At 38.6% G+C, this 23367-nt stretch overlaps 1 protein-coding gene across 3 annotated transcripts; it reads left to right on the forward strand.

The window, feature by feature from the left end:
• Window positions 1-498: 498 nt before the first annotated feature.
• LOC128634974 (uncharacterized) lies at window positions 499-5137 on the forward strand. Of its 3 annotated transcripts, none has more exons than XM_053685966.1 (2): window positions 499-1651; window positions 4706-5137. In XM_053685966.1, the coding sequence occupies exon 1, from the start codon at window positions 734-736 to the stop codon at window positions 1640-1642; it is 909 nt and encodes a 302-aa protein (XP_053541941.1). In that variant the 5' UTR covers window positions 499-733; the 3' UTR covers window positions 1643-1651; window positions 4706-5137. The 3 variants fall into 3 exon arrangements, with proteins under 3 accessions (XP_053541941.1, XP_053541942.1, XP_053541943.1); XM_053685967.1 differs by lacking the exon at window positions 4706-5137 and having other exon boundaries at window positions 734-1452; window positions 1555-2807; XM_053685968.1 differs by lacking the exon at window positions 4706-5137 and having other exon boundaries at window positions 734-1378; window positions 1555-2807.
• The last annotated feature ends 18230 nt before the right edge of the window (window positions 5138-23367 follow it).

Genomic DNA, 23367 nt, shown 5'->3' on the forward strand with positions numbered 1-23367 from the left:
GTGGGAAAAATTGAACATGGTCGTCAAATAAACAGCATTCTTCGTTAACAGTTTTCTAAGATTCCTTATCACTAATCATGGCTTATGAATGCGCTGCCAGAGTTTAATATACTTCTCGTGTGGGCGGGCTTAACAGCAATTTACTCCAATTGGCTAGTGAAATTTGGCTCGACAGCTCCCTGACCTGCAAGTACATATGATCCTGAGAGCTCATCTGGAAAAAAAAACCTGGTATGAAAACCTCAAATATTAATTACCAACTAATATACTAACTAAGTAAATAAGGAAGTAAGTAATTTCCACTACAAAGTACTAACACTATATTTATACAGAGAAACACATCCAGAACGCTCTCCAAAATTCGTGACACTGAAGTCTCTACTCCCGGGTCAGGGAGCTGTCAATCCAAATCTAACTCATTTATGTGAAGGCCATGTTACATTTTTGCTACGGAGTTCATTGTTCTTAAGTCAGTGAATTTTAAAATACTTTAAAATTATTTACCTTACGTTATACAAATATAACTGACACCACGTTAAATAAAACAATCGTAACGTTGCGCTGTCGCAAATTTGATCTGTATTCTATTTTGTTTTTTTTTTGTTTTTACAAAACATCCGCGACTAGCTTGTAGCCTGTAGCCCGCTAGCATCACCTACCGCTAGCCTTGTTTACGTTTCACATTTCTCACTTACCGCTGTTCTGTTTTTTAAAAAAAAAAAAACAAACAAATATGTCTGCTGTCTCTCCGGTTTTGAGTACAGATGAGGACTCGCTTGAGCTTCACATGGTGCGGCTGGAACTGGAGGATGTGGAGAAGCAGATCCGCGGCCTACTCGACAAGCAGGCCCAGCTGCTGGAGCGACAAACTGCGCTGGAAACATCTTGTGCCTCTGCTCACATATCCAAGGTAAGCACACAGCGTGGTATTTCCACTCCCAGCCCCTCTACGCCGTGTGTTTCTCTGTGCAGGGACCGTGCACCTAGGACTTTCCCAGCCGTGGTCTCCGTAACGCCAGCGCCAACACACCTCGGGCCTTGGGTAAACCAGCGGCGAAAGGCGCGGGCTGGACCTTCTCCACCTCCAGTGTTCGAGATTCCAACCAGGAACCGCTTCGCCCCTCTCCGCCAGACCAGACCCAACACTGTGATCGTCGGGGACTCCATTGTGCGGAACGTCCGTGTAGCCTCATCTAAAGGTAAGGTGCGCACACACTGTTTTTCTGGTGCTTGTGTCCTTGATGTCGCTGCGCAGGTATCCGGGATCCTGAAGAAAGACGAGCGCATTGGAGCGGTTGTGCTGCACGCGGGGACGAACGACACCAGGCTGCGGCAGACGGAGGTGCTGAAGAGGGACTTCTCCAGCCTGATCGAGACGGTACGAGGCAGATCACCTACCGTGAAGATCATCGTCTCTGGACCTCTTCCCACATACAGACGTGGAGCAGAAAAGTTCAGTAGACTTCTAGCATTAAATGATTGGTTAGTCTCTTGGTGTAATGAGCAGAATCTGGTGTTTGTCAATAACTGGAATCTGTTCTGGGAGCGTCCTAGGTTGTTTCGTCCTGATGGCCTGCACCCCAGCAGCCTTGGAGCGGAACTGCTTTCAGACAACATTTCCAAGGCGCTACACTCCAAGTGACTGCCTATCGTAAGTACATCTTCCAATAATAACATTCAGTATAATCAATGTTCAACTAAAAATTCGGAAAAGGTAATACATACTATAGAGACTGTGTCTGTTCCCCGAGCTATACAAATATATAGAAAATCTCGGAAAGTCGATCTTCGTAACCTAATTAACATAAAATTAAATCATATTGAATGCACAGCCAGCACTTTTGATCTGAGGCTAGGACTATTAAACATTAGATCTCTTGCGTCTAAGGCTCTTATTGTTAACGACATCATTACTGATCAGGAATGTAATTTAATGTGTTTAACGGAAACTTGGATTAAACCAAATGAGTACATAGCCTTAAATGAAGCCAGTCCTCCTGGATACAGTTATGTACATCAGCCTCGTTCAGCTGGTAGAGGAGGAGGTGTTGGACTCATCCATAGTCAAAATCTAGTCGTCACACAAAAACCTAAGCATAAATTTAATTCTTTTGAAATTCTTTATACCAGTATAAGTTATGTAGCCACAAAAAATAAGTCAATTCCTCTAATTATTATTTACAGACCCCCAGGGCCATATACTGAATTTCTTAGTGAATTTGCAGACTTTGTCTCAAACCTGGTTGTGTCTGTAGATAAAGCATTAATCGTCGGAGACTTTAATATTCATTTTGATAACCTGGAAGACCCTCTAAGAATAGCGGTTGTGTCCATCTTAGATTCAGTAGGGATTAATCAGAATGTAATCGGGCCTACTCATAATGGTGGTCACACTCTTGACCTCATACTAACATACGGACTAAGTATAGAAAATATTATCATTTTTCCGCAGTCTGAAGTTGTCTCAGACCATTATCTTATCTCGTTCATAATACGTATTGATCATAATATTTCCACCTCGTCTCGCTACCGTGTAAAACGTACCTACACTTCAACTACTGCACCAAGCTTCATAAATAACCTCGCAGAAACATCAATTAGATTTGGATCACCGTCAGATCACACAGAACTCGATCAGGCGACTGAAAGCTTGGAGTCAACACTCCGCTACACGCTAGATAGAGTGGCTCCACTCAAAAGGAAAATAATTAGAGAAAAAAAATTAGCACCCTGGTATACCGATCAAACGCGAACCTTAAAACAGACAACTCGGCAATTAGAACGTAAATGGCGTCAAACCAAACTGGTGATATTTCAAATAGCATGGAAGGAGAGCCTACTGAAATATAGGAAATCTCTTGGCGATGCTAGAAAAATCTATTTCTCCACCTTAATAGGAGACAACAAAAACAATTCTAGATTCCTTTTCAACACAGTAGCAAAATTAACTAGGAATAAAACCACTACAGAGAGAAACACTCAATCATTACATAGCAGTGAAGATTTCATGAAATATTTCAATGATAAGGTTGAAAATATTAGACGTGAAATACAGGCCATTAAATTAAAACTGGACAGTACTGTAACAAACCCATTACATGACAGTGTAGCAATATCAGATCAATGTTTAGAGTGTTTTGCTCCGCTTAGAGAGACCGAACTAGCTACATTAATCTCTTCAGCAAATTCATCAACTTGCATACTAGATCCCGTACCTACATGTTTGTTTAAACAGATTGGTCCAGTAGTAATTGAGCCACTTCTAAATATAATCAATTCTTCCCTAAGCAGTGGCTATGTACCTAAATCACTTAAATTAGCAGTTATTAAACCCTTGATTAAAAAACCTGATCTTGACCCGTCTCAATTGTCCAGCTATAGACCAATATCAAATCTCCCCTTCATCTCTAAGATTTTAGAAAAGGTTGTAGCAAAGCAGTTATGCTCGTACTTAGATAGGAATAACATTCATGAAATGTATCAGTCAGGATTTAGACCTCATCATAGCACAGAGACAGCGTTAGTTAAAGTAGTAAATGACCTTCTACTGACTTACGATCAGGGTTGTGTCTCGCTGCTTGTGTTACTCGACCTTACTGCAGCTTTTGATACTATAGATCACACTATTCTCCTTGATAGATTAGAAAATGTTGTTGGTATTAAGGGAACAGTCCTCTCCTGGCTCAGGTCTTATCTGACCGATCGTTATCAGTTCGTAGATGTAAATGGTGAATTCTCCATGCGTACTGAGGTTACTTTTGGAGTTCCACAGGGTTCTGTTTTAGGCCCACTGCTCTTTACTTTATATATGCTACCCCTTGGTCAAATTATTCGTAAACATGGAATTAGCTTCCACTGTTATGCTGATGATACACAGTTGTATGTTTCAGCGAAGCCAGAGGACAGACATAAGCTTAGTAAAGTTGAGGATTGTGTAAAGGACATTAGACATTGGATGTTAATTAACTTCCTTCTGCTTAATTCTGATAAAACAGAAATACTTTTATTAGGCCCACGTGTAGCTAGAAGTATCCTTTCTGATCACATGGTTACTCTGGATGGTCTTTCTGTTTCATCATGTGCAGCAGTTAAAGACCTTGGAGTGATTATTGACTCCAGCCTATCATTTGATGCTCATGTAGATAATATTACTAGGATAGCCTTCTTTCATCTCAGAAATATTTCTAAAATAAGAAACATATTGTCACTACATGATGCGGAAATACTAGTTCATGCATTCGTCACCTCTAGATTAGATTACTGTAATGCCATACTGTCTGGATGTTCCAGTAGGAATATAAATAAGCTCCAATTAGTCCAGAATGCAGCTGCTAGAGTCCTAACTAGAACTAGAAGATACGACCATATCACACCGATATTATCCACACTGCATTGGCTCCCAGTAAAATCTCGCATTAATTATAAAATACTCTTATTAACCTATAAAGCACTAAACGGTCTCGCGCCACAATATCTAAGCGACCTTTTGGTTTTATATGATCCGCCACGCCTACTTAGATCAAAAGATGCAGGCTATCTGACGGTACCTCGAATAGTGAAGGCTACAGCAGGGGGAAGAGCTTTCTCTTATAGAGCCCCACAGTTATGGAACAGTCTTCCTATTAGTGTTCGGGACTCAGACACAGTCTCAGTGTTTAAGTCTAAGCTTAAAACGTATTTGTTTACTCAAGCCTACCCTGACTAGATTCTGTTCTACTTTCTCCCTCTCTCCTTTCGCCGAGCCCCACACGAATTTATGGAGATACTAGAGATCCAGATCCTTTCTGCCTCTGGATGGAGCTCAAATCTTCTTTAATTCCAGACTGCTGGGACTACGGCTGCTCTTAACGCCATACAGACTTCATATAAATCCATAATGAACTTTTTCACACTATCTGTTGTTACCCAGATGAGGACGGGTTCCCTTCTGAGTCGGGTTCCTCTCAAGGTTTCTTCCTCTTAAAACATCTTAGGGAGTTTTTCCTTGCCACCGTCGCCACTCAGTGGCTTGCTCAGTTGGGATAAATTCACACCTTTAATATCTGTATACCGTGTTGATATTTCTGTAAAGCTGCTTTGAGACAATGTCTATTGTAAAAAGCGCTATACAAATAAAATTGAATTGAATTGAATTGAATTGAATTCATTTCAAAAGTTACACTTGGAAATGCAAGTTAGTACTTGCATTTAAACCAAAATAAAATAAAGGGTAGAAAATGCACACTGAAAAGAAAACAATATGTTTTCGTTTTCTTTCAAATGTAATATGATGTAACCTAAAATCACAACTTATTGAAACAAGCTACTGAATTAAAGTCTTTAAATCATAATCTGTGCATGGAATGTGGCCTTTTTTCACATTTTGATATCTTGAGGTTGTTGAATTGATAACATAATGACAATCTTGCCTGTGTAAGCCCATAAATAGATCCGTAGAGAAGTTAGAATATCAAATATGCAATTTTGGTACTACTTGTAACGCCTCACTATATGCATACTGCACTGTAAAACTGGATAAGTTCATTTAACTCTTATTAACTAATTACCTCAAAATTTTTAAGTTGATATGTCAATTTCTTTAAACCATATACACTTAAATATAGCAAAAATTGAACTCAAACTTTGTAATTGAAGTGTATTTGGCTTAAAGAAATTGATTTATCAAACTTCAAAAATTTCGAGGTAGTTTCCTCAAATTTTTTGAGTTAAATGAACTTATCCGGTTTTACAGTGTGTATATTATATGAACCTAACTGCTAAGCTGAATTTTATTGTGCAACAAAATTCTCATTTACTAGTTAAGATGCAAGTGCCAATGGTGCAATGATATAGTCATGATGTCTTAGAACCATTAAAGTACACTGAACAGGGTCATATAAGTAAAAAAGAATCTTCTGAAAATAAACGAGGTTCTTATGATGGTAAATCTATGTATGTTGTTTGTTGTATGGTTTTCAATATGCCCAAAAAACTATCTTTAAACATTAAACATTAATCAATCTTTATTTCATCGAATAAGATATATTTGCTGTTTTTATCTTATAGCCTGAAGTGCCCTTTATGGTACACAATAATGGGTGTGAAAGTGTCATCCAGTAATAAATCAAATCTCAGCCTTGTGCTGAGAGCATTTTGCTGCATTGTAGACTCCACAGACTGGGAGTCAATTATCACCAAGGGAACAACAACAGCAAGATCCCATTTAATGGTGCACTCTTCTGTCCATCTTTCCTTCTCAGTCTTCTTATTAGGAAAGCAGAGAGGGTGTGAACCTGAACAGAAGAGTGTACTTTCTGATTCTGGCTTTAAAGCATTCATTTGATGGAGGCTTTATTTTCTGTCATTCCGTACAGTTTTACCGCTAGTCCAGAAACTCAACTTGCATGGTGCTGCTAGTGTGTGTGTGTGTGTGTGTGTGTGTGTGTGTGTGTGTGTGTGTGTGTGTGTGTGTGTGTGTGTGTGTGTGTGTGTGTGTGTGTGTGTGTGTGTTTGTATGTGACTGATTATGTATTAGAAAATAGAAAAGCATTATTTGGGGCATATTTTTTGGTTAGAAATAGTACTAGATTTCATGTGGCTAGAACACAAATTGAATTGTTTTGATGTTTCAGAAATAGGGTTAGGTCTCATATGCTTGGTACAAAAATATATTACCCACTACTAGCACACAAGTCACCAAGAACTCCTAGTTAATTTCCCATGGACTAGGCAGGTTATGCTCATTCAAATACTGCATAAATGAAATGGCAGAGATATTTTTTCTAAAGCTATTTTACCGTACAGGTGAAACACTTTTTTTTGTAATATTTGGTAGAAAATACTCTAGATGCTCAAAACCAGAATAAATAGAAAAACCCACAAAATGTTATGGCCAATCAGACTAAGGACTCATGACTACCAACCAGTCAATTATTTCTCAGCAAGTTCTGGATCTAGCACTAGTTTTCAGGTGTTCTACTGAGCCATATGTTAAGTTTCAAAGCAGCTAGCTTCAATTAACATCCACCAAAAGTGTAACTGACGTCAGCAGAGTTGGCCATTTAAGTCAGCAACTTAAGGCCAAAAGTTCCATCAATATTTATGTTGGGAAAGGTGAGTATATTCAGAGATGGGTTGATTTTCTGGGTTCATCATTTAGATCGTCTGTAGCTCAGACCTCCATGGTTTCCAGTTTTCGTCTCCTCTAATTTTTCATGAGGAAAAAATGGTTTGTGAACTTTTAAAAACTGATACCAATAATTAATTAATGAATGTAATTTTTATGTATTTAATATTGGCCTCGGGGCATGGTGGCTTAATGGTTAGCATGTTTGCCTCGCACCCCCAGGGATGGGGGTTCGATTGCCCTGCATGTCTTGGGTGTACATGTTCTCCCAGTGCTTCGGGGGTTTCCTTCGGTTTCCTTCCCCAGTCCAAAGACATGCATTGTAGGCTGATTGGCATCTCTAAATTATCTGTATTGTGTAGGTGTGTGTGTGTGTGTGAGTGTGTGCAATTGTGTCCTGCAATGGGTTGACACCCCATCCAGGGTCCCCCTACGCCTTGTGCCCCAAGTCCCTTGGGATAGGCTCCAGGCTCCCTGTGACCCTGTGTAGGATAGGTGGTACAGAAAAATGATGGAATATTGGCCTCAAAAAGCATTCCATCATTCATTTTTTATGTATTCAGAAGAAGACATCTTTATTTGTCACACATACATCACAACACAGTGAAATTCTTTTTTTTCTTTTTTTTTTTGGCATATTTCAGTCTGTAAGGAAGTTGGGGTCAGAGCACTGAGTCAGCCATGATATGACAGCCTTGGAGCAGAAGGGGCAAAGAGCCTTGCTCAAGGGCCCAAAAATGGCAGTTTGGCAGTACTAGGGCTTGAATCCCTGACCTAATGATGAGTAACCCAGAGCCTTAACCATTGAGCCATCACGTCCCACAGACCAAAGCATGGACTACATATAGTGTAAGAATATATAGTGCAAGCTAAATGGGTGAGAGACAACTCTGTTTTCACCAAGCTTTGTCCTGAATGGTTAACTCTCACAGAGTTTCTGAAAACTGCTTAAGTGTATAATTATAAATGATGTTTCAATACCAATTTCAGTTTTAAATTATAACTACACCCATGTAACTCAGCTCTGAATATGGACCTATACATTGAAGTACAAATGGTATATCGGTTCTCATTTGCACAGGGAAGGGACTCAACGTGAGCGTTTATCGATCCTTTTAGCCATTTATCTTCTGTTTTAGCAAATCAACAAAATCATTGAATCTATGCTGAAAATAAAGTTATAAATAACAGTGCTAACCCAATAAGCAATATCAATTTTCAAGCTTATTCCACTTGCAAATTGCTTGATAATGATGTGAACCTATTTTCATGTGGGCTCGAATCTGTGTGAGTTTTGGACACTGAAATAAGGTGTAATTTTGTTATTATATAAGTTCAAAAAACAATCAAAGCCTCAGCTTTTCTAAAACACCTTGTCCTTTTTTGGCCTGGCTAATGATCTTTTCATAGAATGCAAAATATTGGGACTTTAATTAAAGTGTATGTCTCAGTGAAATGTCCTGCACTCATGCATGCCCCCCCCCCCCTCCCCACTCATATTTGTTAATGATTTATAGCATCAAAAATCATATTTTAGTTGACATCCAGGTGCAATGGGCTACTAACTCTCATAATGAGATCAGTGGAGAAACTAATTAGTGTTTCTATCACTGAAAATGCATTTAATGAAGTTTCCATGTATTCCAATTTTTCAAGGTTGAGAATTGCCAGCATCATTAGTGCTCAAAGTGGTTTTATCGTTGTGGCAAAAATGGCTAAAAGTTGACTGTCATGTTCAGATTATGAATTCATTTGTCAAAACAGTGTAACGAAAATACTCATCAATTTTGTAGAATGCATATAGTATGCAGTAAGTTGTAGCATTGCAGTACTTCTGTGAGCCAGTGCTAATTTCCATACCAATGAGCCTCTGTAGTCACATTAATTTCATTTCAAAGTGACACAGAATGACCTTCAAAAAGCCTGTAGCTAAGCCTGTTTTACACTGAGAGATTTCAGAAGTCTTTTAAGATTAGTACTTGTCACACTGTATGAGATCCCTATAAAATATTGGCCAAATTCTACAGTGATAGAGTGATAGCGTGCTCTCTATATCAGCTTGTACAATAAAGATACTCTAACGATAGACCTGTGATTAAGGAAAATCACTATGTCCTACTTATGTAATCGGTCAGTGTGTCATCGGTAGGCTCATGCAGAAAACAGGCTCTCATAAACACAATGCAAACAATTTTTTCTACAACCATATTTGTAGCTGTCTTGTGAGTTTAATGGTATTTTCCTTTTGGTGGTTTTTAGATGAGTGTCATAGTACTAGCAGAACTTTGTCGTTGGCTGTCTTTGGTCGCTGTGGCATTAAATCAGTTGCCAGTGAGCGCATCACATTATGTGTTCAACTCAGTTCCAAAGCATGATTTTATGCTGTGCGATTTTTGTCTGCAAATGCCAAATTGTATGATGTAGAAACGTCTTTTCACATTGTGCGCAGGTTTAAAAACCGTAATATTAAACATCAAGGCAAAACACCACACAACCCACGTGTTGTAAGTAAAAATGTGTTTATTTTGCGTTGACACCTGTGTTTGTTTGCTAAAACACCGTTAAAGGAAAAATTCACTCTGAACAACTTGCATAATTAATGTTTATTAGCATGTGATCCTCAATGGTGTCGGATTTTGAGCTTCATTTTTTGTTTTTTCACTTATGTTCATCGACATATTGGTCTACTTTACCCACAATGCCATTTGAATACCTGCTGATATTGATGCAGTAGAATTTAGCCCTCGATATATATCTGCCGCTACACTTTATCCAAAGCTTCAACTTTCATACTAACACCAGCGTCATTTCATTAATCACTAATTAGCTGCATTGCATTCTGTAATTTTGAGTCCAGGGTTTGCTGTCTCCAGTACTTCTGTTAGATTTTACATTAATATGATGTTGAATGTTCTTTTGGAGCTAACAGCAAATTCTGAGTGTTATCCCTTATGTCTGAGATCACTTCAATTGTTTCGTGTAATAAACGTCATTACAACTGCGCCAGCAATAGTACCGTCCTCATATGTGCTGAATATATCACAAATATTTCTACATAAATATATTTAATGTATTTCAGGGTGGAGTTTTCCTTTAATGAACTTTAATGGTGTGCTAATGTGACTGCATGCTGCTTTGTCCCGTTTCTCTACCTGCCCCCTCTATAAAAGAGGCCATTACACCGCTCTCACATCCTGTTCTATTCCTGTAATATATTCAATTATTTTCAGCACTTTGTGCAAAAGTAAACAGTCTGCTTTTGCCTTTTAATATTTTAGACTACAACTACTAGAGTCAGGTCTGTGTTAAAAATGTTCTAGACTACTAGAGTCAGTCTCTTACAAGTGTTCTAGAAGTACATGTGAGGTCTGTGTTACAAGTATTCTAGAACTACTAGAGTCAGTTTGTGTTTCAAGTGTTCTAGAACTACTAGAGTCAGGTCTGAGTTACAATTGTTCAAGACTACTAGAGTCAGTCTGTTACAAGTGTTCTAGAAGTACTTGAGTCAGGTCTGTGTTACAAGTGTTCTAGAACTACTAGAGTCAGTTTGTGTTTCAAGTGTTCTAGAACTACTAGAGTCAGTTTGTGTTACAAATGTTCTAGAACATTTTGAGTCAGGTTTGTGTTACAAATGTTCTAGAACTACTCTAGTCTGGTCTGTGTTACAAATGATCTAGAGCTAATAGAGTCGGTCTGTGTTACAAGGGATCTAGAACTACTAGACTCGGTCTGTGTTACAAATGTTCTAGAACTACTAGAGTTGGTCTGTGTTACAAATGTTCTAGAACTACTAGAGTCTGTCTGTGTTACAAATGATCTAGAACTACTCAAGTCAGGTCTGTGTTACAAGTGTTCTAATACTACTAGAGTCAGTCTGTGTTGCAAATGATCAAGAGCTGCACGAATCAGGTCTGTGTTGCAAATGATCGAGAACTACTCGAGTCAGGTCTGTGTTGCAAATGATCTAGAACTACTAGAGTCGGTCTGTGTTACAAATGTTCTAGAACTACTCGAGTCAGGTCTGTGTTACAAGTGTTCTAGAACTACTCGAGTCGGTCTGTGTTACAAATGATCTAGAACTACTAGAGTCAGTCTGTGTTACAAATGTTCATTAACTACTAGAGTCAGTCTGTGTTACAAATGTTCTAGAGCTACTAGAGTCAGTCTGTGTTACAAATGATCTAGAACTACCATAGTTAGTCTGTGTTACAAATGTTCTAGCACTACTAGAGTCAGTCTGTGTTACAAATGATCTAGAACTACCATAGTTAGTCTGTGTTACAAGTGTTCTAATACTACTAGAGTCAGTTTGTGTTTCAAGTGTTCTAATACTACTAGAGTCTGTTTGTGTTACAAGTGTTCTAGAACTACTAGAGTCAGTCTGTGTTACAAATGATCTAGAACTACTAGAGTCGGTCTGTGTTACAAATGTTCTAGAACTACACGAATCAGGTCTGTTACAAGTGTTCTAGAACTACTAGAGTCGGTCTGTGTTCTAAAGTCAACTGTTGTTTATTTTATTAAATGTATAATATCTATTATACATTATGAGATTTAAAATCTATCTATCTGTTATTTATAAATTTGTAATAACTAAACATCATTTTCGTACCATTGTGAAAGAACTATTCAGAGAATTTCATCTTCATTTTAACACTGCTGGTCAATTAGGTTGTACCGATCTGGCAACCTTGGTCATAGCACATACATTAGAACGTTCCAAAGAACCGAAAGAAATTCAAAACATTAATCACAACTTTGTGACTGCAAATTTCCCAAATGCGCTACAATTGTCCAGTAATGCAGCTCGGCCAGTGCAGTGCATCACCTACTACAGACACAGTCTAACTTTTCCAACCTTTCATAGGATGCCAATACTTTTGTCCTAAATCAGTGGCAATTACTTTCTTTCAAGTCATCAGTTGAGTTTCACATTAGCAGGTCTCCTTATACGTACATTTACACAAATTCATTTACGTTTACATTTACATTTATTCATTTTGCAGACGCTTTTATCCAAAGCGACTTACAAATGAGGAGCTAGTATTAATATTTGTACAAACGAACTGGATTTTCATGAATAATACATTCCTCGCTAAAAATTCCTTCATATCCAGCTTTATAAATGAGGTGAAATATCAGGCATACCGTGAGCACATTTTGTCCATCACTGTTCTAGAAGTTGGTCAGAGTTCTACAGCTACTACATAACGATTTGCCTGAGCAGAAAAGTTGAAATATCATCAGGATTAACAAGGTCTTCCTACACTGTGAAACTGATGTCACACTGTGCCTCAGGGAAGCACCATTTGTCAGGGAGATTTTCATCTATCACACCTCATGCAGCTTTTCTTGACAGCTAGCCTGTGAGCCCAATAATCAGTTTGTTAAACTTTGACAATGAGCTGTGACACAATTAACTCAAAGCAATTGTAAACGCTTGCCTTGTTTATTAAAAAAAATGATCTATAAAGTTCACTGGACTCTTTTTTTTGTGAGAACATTACAAAATGATTGTTGTGAATAATCAATGACTCAACAATGTTTTCATCTTTCACATGTACTGTGTGTTTCCATGTTTCCTGTTAAAGTGCTCTAATTAAAGGTCTAACTAAAATGACGGAGGTCAGAGTAGGTCAGTGCTGCAGGAGCTGGGTTGGAAGCCTGGTGAACGTGGCAGCAGTCATTCATGATGAACACCTAAGTGCTCCCACCATTCACCGACTGTCCTCTCATGAGTCATGTTCGGAGGTGTGTAAATGCTTCTGAGGAGTTTCCAAGGACACTGAGAGAGAAAAAAAAATTCTTTCCAGTGTTCACCGGAAATCCGGTCTAATATTTGATTAGTAAGAGTTCTAGTATTGAGGGACAATTTGATAACATTATATTAATGCAGATGCTGGTATACACTCACTGGGCACTTTAAAAAAAAAAAAACTACATACGAATACCAGGTAGGACCCCGCTTTCCTTTGCTCGCAGAACAGCCTCAGTTTTGCTGTCAGACATGATGCATCACACAGTATTTGCTGCAGATTTGTCAGCTGCACACTCATGCAGCGAACCTCTATTTGTACCACATCCCAAAGGTTTTCCAACCTTCAACTGTCCAGTTATGGTGATCCATGTGTAGCCTCAGATTCTTGTTCTTGCCTCACAGGAATGGAACTGCTGTTGCAGCCCATGAGAATTCAGTTTTGTGATGTTTTTCTGCTCACCACAGTTGTAAAGAGTGGTTATTTGAGCTACCATATCCTTCAGCTCAAAATGGCCTGGCCATTATCCTATGATCTCTCTCATCACCAAGGTATTTCCGCCTGCAGAATCACCACTCACTGGATTTTTTTGTTTTTTCATCATTTGTCTGGTACCGTCAACCATGAAATAGTCACTGAGATCACATTTTCCCCATTCTAATTTTTTACCTGAACATGAACTGATGCACTTAAAATGTATTTGCATGGTTTTATGCATTGTGCTGCCGCCACATGATTGGTGGATAATTGCATGAATGTACCGCTGTATTAATTATGTGGAAGGCTGCATTGATCTGTAAATACAGTAAATGATCCATCCATTTTCCATACCACTTATCCTACAAAGAGTGGCAGGGTGCATGGAGCCTATCCCAGGGAATTCAGGGTACAACGCAGGGGACACCCTGGACGGGGTGCCAACCCATCACAGGGTACAATCACACACACTTTCACACACTATGGACAAGTTGGAAATGCCAATCAGCCTAAAACATGTCTTTGGTCTGGGGAGAAAGCCATAGTACCCAGATGAAACCCCAAAACAAGGGGAGAACGTGCGAACTCTGCACACACAGGGTAGAAGTGGAATTCAAACACCCAATCCTAGAGGGGCGAGGTGAACGTGCTAACCATTAAACCACCATGCCCCCACAGTAAATTATTAAAATGAATTGGTTGATTCATATTGGGCCATTGAGAATATTCGTTATCTCTCAGAAGCTCAGCTTTGTGCTTGTATTGTCTTCACTTTGTGTAAAAAAGCATCTGCCAAAGAATAAAAGTACCTGCATTTCATTTACATCTCTCTCAGTATATAAATAATTTTATGTTATTCTCCTAGTTGATTAAGACATGATGCATCAAGTTAACAAAAGGAATACAAAACGTGAAACATTTAAGAAGATTTCTAAAGACAGTCGCATTAATTCCCCAATTATCTCAGAGCTTCTAATGATACAGACACATAATTGGGTGCAGTGATTTAATTTTGTTGTGATTATTTTTTCATGTTTGTCATTTATGCAAAGCAATTAGCCTTGGGACATCACTCGGTCTCTGTATGTCCTGTCTTTTGAAATCCACAGTGTAGCAATAGCTGAATTTTCTGAATTTGACTTTTTTTTTACAGCAACATTCAGCATCATGTTAATGCAAAATCCAACATAGTGGAGACTCGGGTCAGCTAGTTACTATCTACAAGATGAGGAGCATGATGAAGTTGACGACGGTGGTATTAGCATAAAAGTTGAAGCAGCAGAAGCTGGTCTGGTCTGTGCAGAGTGTGCAGATGAAGACGTGAGAAAGCTGAACAGACTAAATCACTCTCTTTAGTGTAGACATGAAGAGAGAGCTGAATCCCAGTGCAAAACTATCAGCAGGTAGTCAAACAGCATTGTGGGAAATGTAGGAAACTGTTAATCAAATTTGTCAATGAAAGCATAAACTAAAGTTTAAAGGTTTAAACAAAAACAAAAAAATTAACTGAAACCAAAAACTTCGTTATGGAATAAATCTTAGACACCACTGATGATCACATGATAGATCATTAAGTTGTTCAGGGTGGAATTTCCCTTTAAGAGAAATATTGTAAAAAATAAATAAATAAATAAATAAATAAATAAATAAATAAATAAATAAATATTATTATTATTGTTGTTGTTGTTGTTGTTGTTGTTGTTATTATTATTAACACAATATTTAAGTGGTATTATGTGGCTATATGCACAAAAAAAAAAGAAGAAGAGGGCAAAATTATTACCTCGAGCCACAGTGTTTGTTTACAAACACAATTCCCTCTGCAACTGCTTTTTTTGTAGCAAATTGTTGTCTCTTTATGGAGTCTTCACAGTTTAAGAGGCATACTTATCCGTAAGGAGCTGGGTTTTTGTCCGGGACTTTCAGGGATGCCAGCGGGTTTATTGATCACGAGCTCTTTTTCGCAAAAGATGCATGGTGTAATCTTGGGCTTTGCCAGTGAATGTTTGATAGGGCTGATTCAGAAATATGATCAAAAACATTAACGCTGCTTGTTCAGAAGCAGAAGAGGCATCCAAAAAAACATATCATTTTATTCTTTAATCATCACATCCCATACACTGCTAGTCAAATGCTTTTATGTTTTTGTAACAGTTTAATCACTATTAATGCCACAGAAAAAAAAAACATGAAGGAACTGAAATTCCAATTAAATAAGGAAAAATATTATGTTACTTGTTATATTACTTACTTATTATATTACTTGAATTTGTGTAATTAAGGATTTGTGACCTTAGTATTGTATACTAAGGCTCTATGTGGATTAATAACAAATGGGAGTTAGAACCTTATACTATAAGATCAGTATATATGGTATACAAACATTGCTCACAAACATTTCTCAGTTCACTTACCCAGTGTATGAAGTGGTACAGTATTCAATGGTATACAGTGCCGCCAATTTTACAGCACGTAGGACATTTGATTGTGTGATTTAACCCTTTCCTGCATAGTCTCCACATGTATAGACAGTCAATATAAAGTTCTTTTTTCTATTTTCGTTTTCAGAAAATATAAATTAGCATAAACCTCTGTCGTTCTCAATTCTTACTAAAGTTCTACATAATGTTTTTTTTTTTAAATAACAAAAGATTAAAAGTCAAATGTTTTGTCTGCTTGTTTGTTTTGTAAATTAGTTTGGGATTTATTTATTTTATTTTATTTTTACCTCCACGAGTCATTCAACAGACCTAAACTGTGAAAATTTTGTGTGGTCAGAAATGATATTTTCTAAAAATGTTTGTCTTCAACCTAATTGTTAAAAAAAAAAAAACTTTGGACGTTGTAAGATTTAATGTTTTATTATTATTTCAGGCATCCATCAATATTCTGTACTGCTTATCCTACACAGGGTTGCAGGGAGTCTGGAACCTATCCAAGGGGACTTGGGGCACAAGGCGGAGGACACCCTGGACGGGGTACAAACCTATCGCAGTATTTCAGGCATATTGTTTTTATAACTTATATAAGTACAATGGACATGCAGTGATGACAACATAACTAATAATGCTACAATGCACTGGTGGAGCAGAACACTGCAGCATCTTATCCAATTAGTATCTGCAGCTCATTTTCCCCTAAGCCATTACACTCCATTACATTACAGCTGACCAGTTTCTCATGCGTGCTGCAATTTGCGCTTGAAAGTGGGCCTTTTGCAACATTGCAATCTTGTCCATTACTACATTTGTTCCACACTGTAGCTGCCTTGACATTTTTGCCTTGCTTGTTTGAATGAACTGACTAGTTTGATGCACCTTTAAGCAGAAGTAAGTGTATTTCTGAGATTCTCTGTACTGCAATACTGGACTTTGAAAGCTTTGAGCAAAAGTGTCTTGTGAATGAACAAATGGATATGAAAACGTCGTGTTGAGTGGAATTCACACGTAATGGAGGCACAGACGGAAGCAAGTGCAGGTATGGCAGTTTAATAAAACTGCAAGTCCAAAAGATCATGCAGAAATCAATAAACATGGACAGGCAGAGGTCAGGCGATCCGGCAAGACACAGAGACATGGTCATAAACGTGAACAAAGTAAATAAACAAACACAGTATCAAGGCTTGGTAACGACAGAGACAAAAGGCAACTGAGTGTATATTTCGCAAGGCAACTGTGAACAGTCTCTATAAAGGAGTGGTGTGAGTGGAAGTGTAATTGGTAGCAGGTGTGTCTAATGGGAACTCTGGAGCTGGAGAATGTGTCTGTGTGTGTGTGTGTGTGTGTGTGTGTGTGTGTGTGTGTGTGTGTGTGTGTGTGTGTGTGTGTGTGTGTGTGTGTGTTTGGGAGTTGTAGTCGTTTTCGGCCATGTTTGTAGTGTGTGGTGCATTCTGAAATGGAGTCGCTGGTTTGCGACTCCATTTCAGAATGACACACGTCTTTCTCCTTTTCCATCTGTCTGATTGGACTTCCTCATGTCTGGCAGCATATATAGTAAACAGACATATGAAATATGGAACATGGTAGAAAGATACTGCATATGAATCACTGTACACATACATAGACAGATTTACATATACAGTCCCCTCTGAAAGTACTGGAACAGCAATTATTTAGTTTTTGCTATACACTGAAGACATTTGGGTTTGAGATCAAAAGATGAATGAGCAATTTTTCGGTGAGCAAAAGTGTTGGAATAGATAGTGTTAAAGTACCACAGCTTCTTAATGCTGTTTTGGGGGTTTCTCCCTTCAGTTGCCTCTTCAGGAGGTGAAATGGATTGACTTGACCAGTCTAAAAACTTCGACGTTTTCCCCCAATGAATCCTTGGTTGTGTTAGCAGTGTGTTTTGGGTCATTGTCTTGCTGCATAGTAAAGTTCCTCCTAATTAGATCAGATGCATTTCTCTGTAAACTGGCAGACAAAATCTTCCTGTAAACTTCTGAATTCGTTCTGCTGCTACCATCATGAGTTCCATCATCAGTAAAGATTAGTGAGCCTGTACCAGAAGCAGCAATGCAAGCCCAAGCCATGACACTATCTCCACCATGTTTGACTGATGAGCTCATATGTTTAGGATCATAAGCATCATAGACCCTTTCTTTCTCCAGATTTTGGCATTTCCATCTTGGTTGCATCTCTGTATTTATTTGTGAATCTGTGAAATCTGGCCTTCCTTTTCCTACTGCTCATGAGTGGCTTTCATCTTGTAGTATGGCCTATATTTCTGCTCTTGAAATATTCTTCAAACGGTGGATTGTGATAACTTTCCCCCTGACCTGTGGAAGCTTTTGGTGATGTCACTGATGTTGTTTTCCCTCGCTGACCTGTTCAGTGTCTGGTTATTAGTACACCAGTGGTTTCTTTCTTTTTTAGGATGTTCCAAATTGGCAACGCCCAATCCTTGTGCAATGGCTCTGATCAAGCTTTCCTGTTTACTTAGGATCAAAATGGCTTGCTTTTCACCTATAGACAGCTCTCTGGTCTTCATGTTGGTTTATCCTTTTTAACAACAAATGCAGACCCAAACCAACAAAACCCAGGGCTACAATGGAAAAAAAAGAGAAAAAATGAAGGAAAAAACCTTCCACTTTAGGTCACGCCCACTTCGGGGTTGAAATCTGGATACAGATACAGATACTAATATTTGGAGCTCTAAACAGATTCAATTACAGATGCAATATGTTGCTCAAGCAGATTATTTGGGTGGTGCATCTCCGCACAGTGTCTCTGCTGCACTGAGAATGTACTCCACCCAAAAAATATCTGGTGGTCCTTTTTGCATTGATGCATGGCGTAGACGGAGAAGGATAAATTGTGCATAGCAACAAATGGACCACTGTCACTGTCAGAGATTTGAAATAATGCCTAATAAAGATGCACAAAATACCCAGTACTTTGCAGCAAGTCTAGTATATGTTTCACACACACACACACACACATACACAGCCCTCCGCACACATCCAAAGCGCTGAAGAAAATGGGCTTCCTGACAGTCCAAATATGGGCAAAGGCAAAGGATGAGGTGTGCATAGATGAGTCAGCACAGCTCTCCCCACACACTCACACCTTATATCTGGCTGAGTGTGTGTTTGTGTGTGAGTGTGTGTTTATGTGTGCTGTAGCCTCACAGGGAACAAGAGAATACAGGCAGAGATGAATAGACTGTCATAAAACATAGACAGACAAGAGGTTAAATGGTTGACACTGCCGATGATCCGCTAAAGCAACAGGTGGACTTGGTCAATATGCAGGTCACACACACACACACACACACACACACACACACACACACACATGCACATAAAGAGGAATCAGTCATGGGAACTTGGAAGTATTATGAATGCAGAACACGATGCACATCAAGTGCAGCTGTCTGCTCAGGTCTAGTGTGTGTGTGAGAGAGAGAGAGAGAGAGAGAGAGAGAGAGAGAGAGAGAGAGAGAGAGTGCTTTAGCATGCATGTCTTGCAAAGCGGAAACAAATTCCATTAAAGGCACATTGTGTGTGTATGTGTCTGTCTATTATATGTGTGTCAGTTTTAATACACTGCAAAAGCAATGCAACAGAGAACTCCCTGCAGCCTTTATCGCATGCGCCAAGCTGCGGAACTGAGGGGGCAAAAAGAAAGGGGCTAATTTTATTTTTTATGCACTTGGCCTCCTACTTCTCCCTGATTTTGGGGTAGAAGGACAGGCATTGCAGTGCAAAAGAGATGAATATTCACTGACTCATCTCCAAATTTAGCATCACACACACCAGATAAAAAAATGTCATTTAAAATAAGCTATACAATTACAGCGTCATCACCATAACCTTACTCATAAGAGTCAGAATCATGCAGGCATGGAAAATTGATCAGCGCCTTCTGACCAATCAGAAACAAGAATTCAATAGCACTGGAATGGGAATATATATATATATATATATATATATATATATATATATATATATATATATATATATATATATATATATATATATATATATAATGGATAACATTACCTCTGCTTCCCATTACAGCACTTCCCAATGGGTTTATGATGAGAATTTGCCAACAAAATTTGACCTTTATTTAATTAAAAAAATGATACATAATAAATTTTATCCATTTACGGTTACATTTACAGTTCATGTTGTGGAATGGCTGTGAAAGATGCTGAGCAAGTCAACCCTAACCTTTCCAGTCACTCCCTTGATTACATCCATTTCAGTTTCAGTGAAGTAAACACACTGCAGGTAAGCATGGAACTTAACATCTCCACACATCCTTACATTACATTTTCTCCATTTAAAAACAAAAACAAAAACTAAAAGAACCAAGAGGTTTCCTTCTAGTTACTGAAGTTAACGTTAGGGTTAGATTTAGGTATATCAAAGCATTAATTAGCTGCATTAAAATCATTGTGTCAATAGAAGGTCCTCACAAGAATAGTAGGACTTGTGTGTGTGTGTGTGTGTGTGTGTGTGCGTGCGTGCGTGCGTGCGTGCGTAAACTGTTGCTTATGAGACTGGAAACCTAAGGTTTTATCCACCTACTGTTCCATCACTGATAATAGAAAAATAATTAAGATCAGATGAGATTGCGGTTTAATTAAAAATTACATCATCATTGCACTCTTTGCCAAATGCACAACAGCATAGACAACGAGGGCTACTCACATCAGAAGTGTGCACAATTACGGAGAGTACGCTATACATACAGAGAGAGAGAGAGAGAGAGAGAGAGGGGTCAGTATGAAACTCTCAGCTCTCTCGTTTCATTCATCACAGAGCAAGTAAATAACACTTTTTAATGAAAAGTTGGTTAAAGCTAGTAAGAGCGCTGGAGTTATGCTGGTTGTAGATTTTGCTTATTTACCTTTGGTTCCTTTGGCTCTGTAGTTTCTGTGTAATTTGGTTTATTTATTAATAAATTAATAAATAGAAAATATGGTGGATTGGTTGCAATCATTACATCATTTATGAAATATTAAATGTCCTTAATGAGCTTACCTTCAAAACCCTCCCTGGGTGCTTGGAGTTTGCATGTTCTCCCCATGCTTTGTGGGTTTCTTCCGGATACTCCAGTTTCCTCCCCAGTCAAAAGACATGTGTTGTAGGATGATTGGCTTTTCCAAATTGTCCATAGTGTGTGAATGCGTGTGCAATCATGCCCAGTGTAACAGAACTTGATATTTATTTGGAAATAATGGTTGTTGGAATCAGTTTCATATAACTGTGAATAAATGCCACTAATCAAGCTTGAAAACAACCAGTCATTACAGTTTAAATCAATAATGAGTGCTGCAGGCAGTGTGTTGGCACAGCAGGGAGTGGTGCTGCCTCAGAGCTGCAGGAACTGGGGGTCGATCCTGAGGTCTGGTCTGTGCTGAGTTCCACATGTTCTTCCTTTGTGGGTCTCCAACCTCCTAAAAACACTCTGGTTAGTTTGTTGTCTGTCTGTGTGTGTGTGTGTGTGTGTGTGTGTGTGTGTGTCTGTATGTGAAGTGCCTTGTAATGGACTGGGATCCCATAGAGAGTATATTCCCAACTGGGTTAGGCTACGGATTCACCGAGAGCCTGACTAAGATAAAGTGATTATTGAAGATGAATGAATCAATCAATTAATGCTATGCTCGACTTTTACAACAACAACTGCTTCTTCCACCCAACATTTTCAACTAATAGTGCAACCAGCACTCATATTTCATTTGATATTGGCTCAAAATCAGCTTGAGATAGTTGAAGGTTAATATTTATGTGAAGGAAGTAAAAGAACAGTGTTTACAAACTTCTGCGTGGTATTAATCTGACACTTGGGGAGGATTCTGAGAGCTTTTCAGAGGTTTGTTCACTGGCAGATGGAGAAAGAACCATTTTCTTTCTCTTCCTGTCTCATTTATATTCACGCTCCAACTCAACCCTGATCTTATGAAAACATCTTTTTGAACAAGTGTGAGTAAGATTTTATTCAGTTTAGTACATGCGTTCTTTGAATAGTTAAGAGTTCTTAGTGTCCTAAAATCATTAGTAAGAATTAATGGAACCACAGCCACCCCAATGATGGAGTAAGTAGATTTATTTTTCTAAAGCACATTAAAACAAAGTGCTGTACCTACTATTACAACAAGATTTCCCACTTAAGAGGTCTAAATCTAACCTTTTTCTAAAAGTTCAGGAATTAAGTCATGAGAAAAGGTACGAATGCTAAAAATGACACTAACAAGACACTAAACCTAACCTCTTCTACATTTTTATGTAAACTTCATGTTCATCCAAACTCCCAATACATGGACTGAGTATGCTAAATTGCTTATAGTTGTCATTGAGTGGTGTCCTGCATTGGAACATGGTGCCATCCAGGTGTATTTATAGCTTGCGACCACTGGATCCACCATGACCCTGACCACGATAAAGCGGTGAATGGAGATGAATAAATGAATGAATGATCTATACCTTCACAAAGTGTTCCATTGGCACTAGAATCCACCTCTAATTTAAAAGGCTGACTAAAGTGAGGAGCAGCAAGCACATGAAAGCTGAATGCTGGAAATCAGAAGACCATTGACAATCTTGAGAAGGACAAAGTGGATCAGTAAGAAGAACAGTAGCTTTTACAAAAACTTTGTTAGATCCAGTCATCCCAAGAAACTTGGGCAAATAGCTCACACTTTCTGTTCTGATGGACACACTTGGCCTCGTCCTACTTCTACACCAGTTAGAATAGCTTTTGCAAGTTCACCTTCTAAGAAATGAGTAACAAAACATTTATTCAACCATTGAAACGACCCATGGACTGTGGACAGATGCTCTGGCTGATTCTTTTCACATGAGGGCAATCACATGCCACATATTTTCAAACTGCTGCTCATGCTGTATCACAGGGTAACTGAACACACTCAGTTGAGAGTGCTATCTGCCCTCTTCAAAATTCATGAGCTTACAGACACCCACAATTGACTTGTGTCACACTGATTAAAAGCAGAATGAGAGAATTCCATTCCATGTCCCTCACATTGCCCATAGGGCAAGCACTTATCTGTTGCACCACTTTGGAGTCATTTTGGCCAATTCTGAGCAACACTAACTACATCATCCCAATATACTTTCCAACCCTCATCTCCAAGCAAGACTTAATAAGTCAGACGCAGAAAGACAGGTGGTACAGTTTTCATTCCAGATCACAGCATTGTATATTGTAGGATGTTGTAACAAAGACAAAAGAAATGTCGAAAGAATGATCATAATGGGGCTCCGCAATAACTGTTGAGAACTGTTCTAACCTGCTAATGTATTCGGATGAACCTATGCCATCAACACAGTCTTCAATATGAGGCAGAGGGTAAGAATCAGTTGTGAGTGAGTGATGGAATTTACTTTTCTAAAAATGGACTGTTCTATCAGCCTTGAGAACTAAAAAACTTGAACTCCAGCCACTGAACTAGGAACAGTGAAATTGCTGTCTAGTACATACTGAACCTAATGGATGAATTAATATTATATGAAAACTACATAGTCGGTTTCACTGAGACTTGAGTCAATTGAGCTTG

Source organism: Ictalurus punctatus, chromosome 14 (assembly GCF_001660625.3).
Source record: "Ictalurus punctatus breed USDA103 chromosome 14, Coco_2.0, whole genome shotgun sequence".
Classification (NCBI taxonomy): Eukaryota; Metazoa; Chordata; class Actinopteri; order Siluriformes; family Ictaluridae; genus Ictalurus; species Ictalurus punctatus.

Coding starts and splice junctions, on each gene's coding strand:
- LOC128634974 (XM_053685966.1), top strand. CDS start 734: ATGTCTGCTGTCTCTCCGGTTTTGAGTACAGATGAGGACTCGCTTGAG.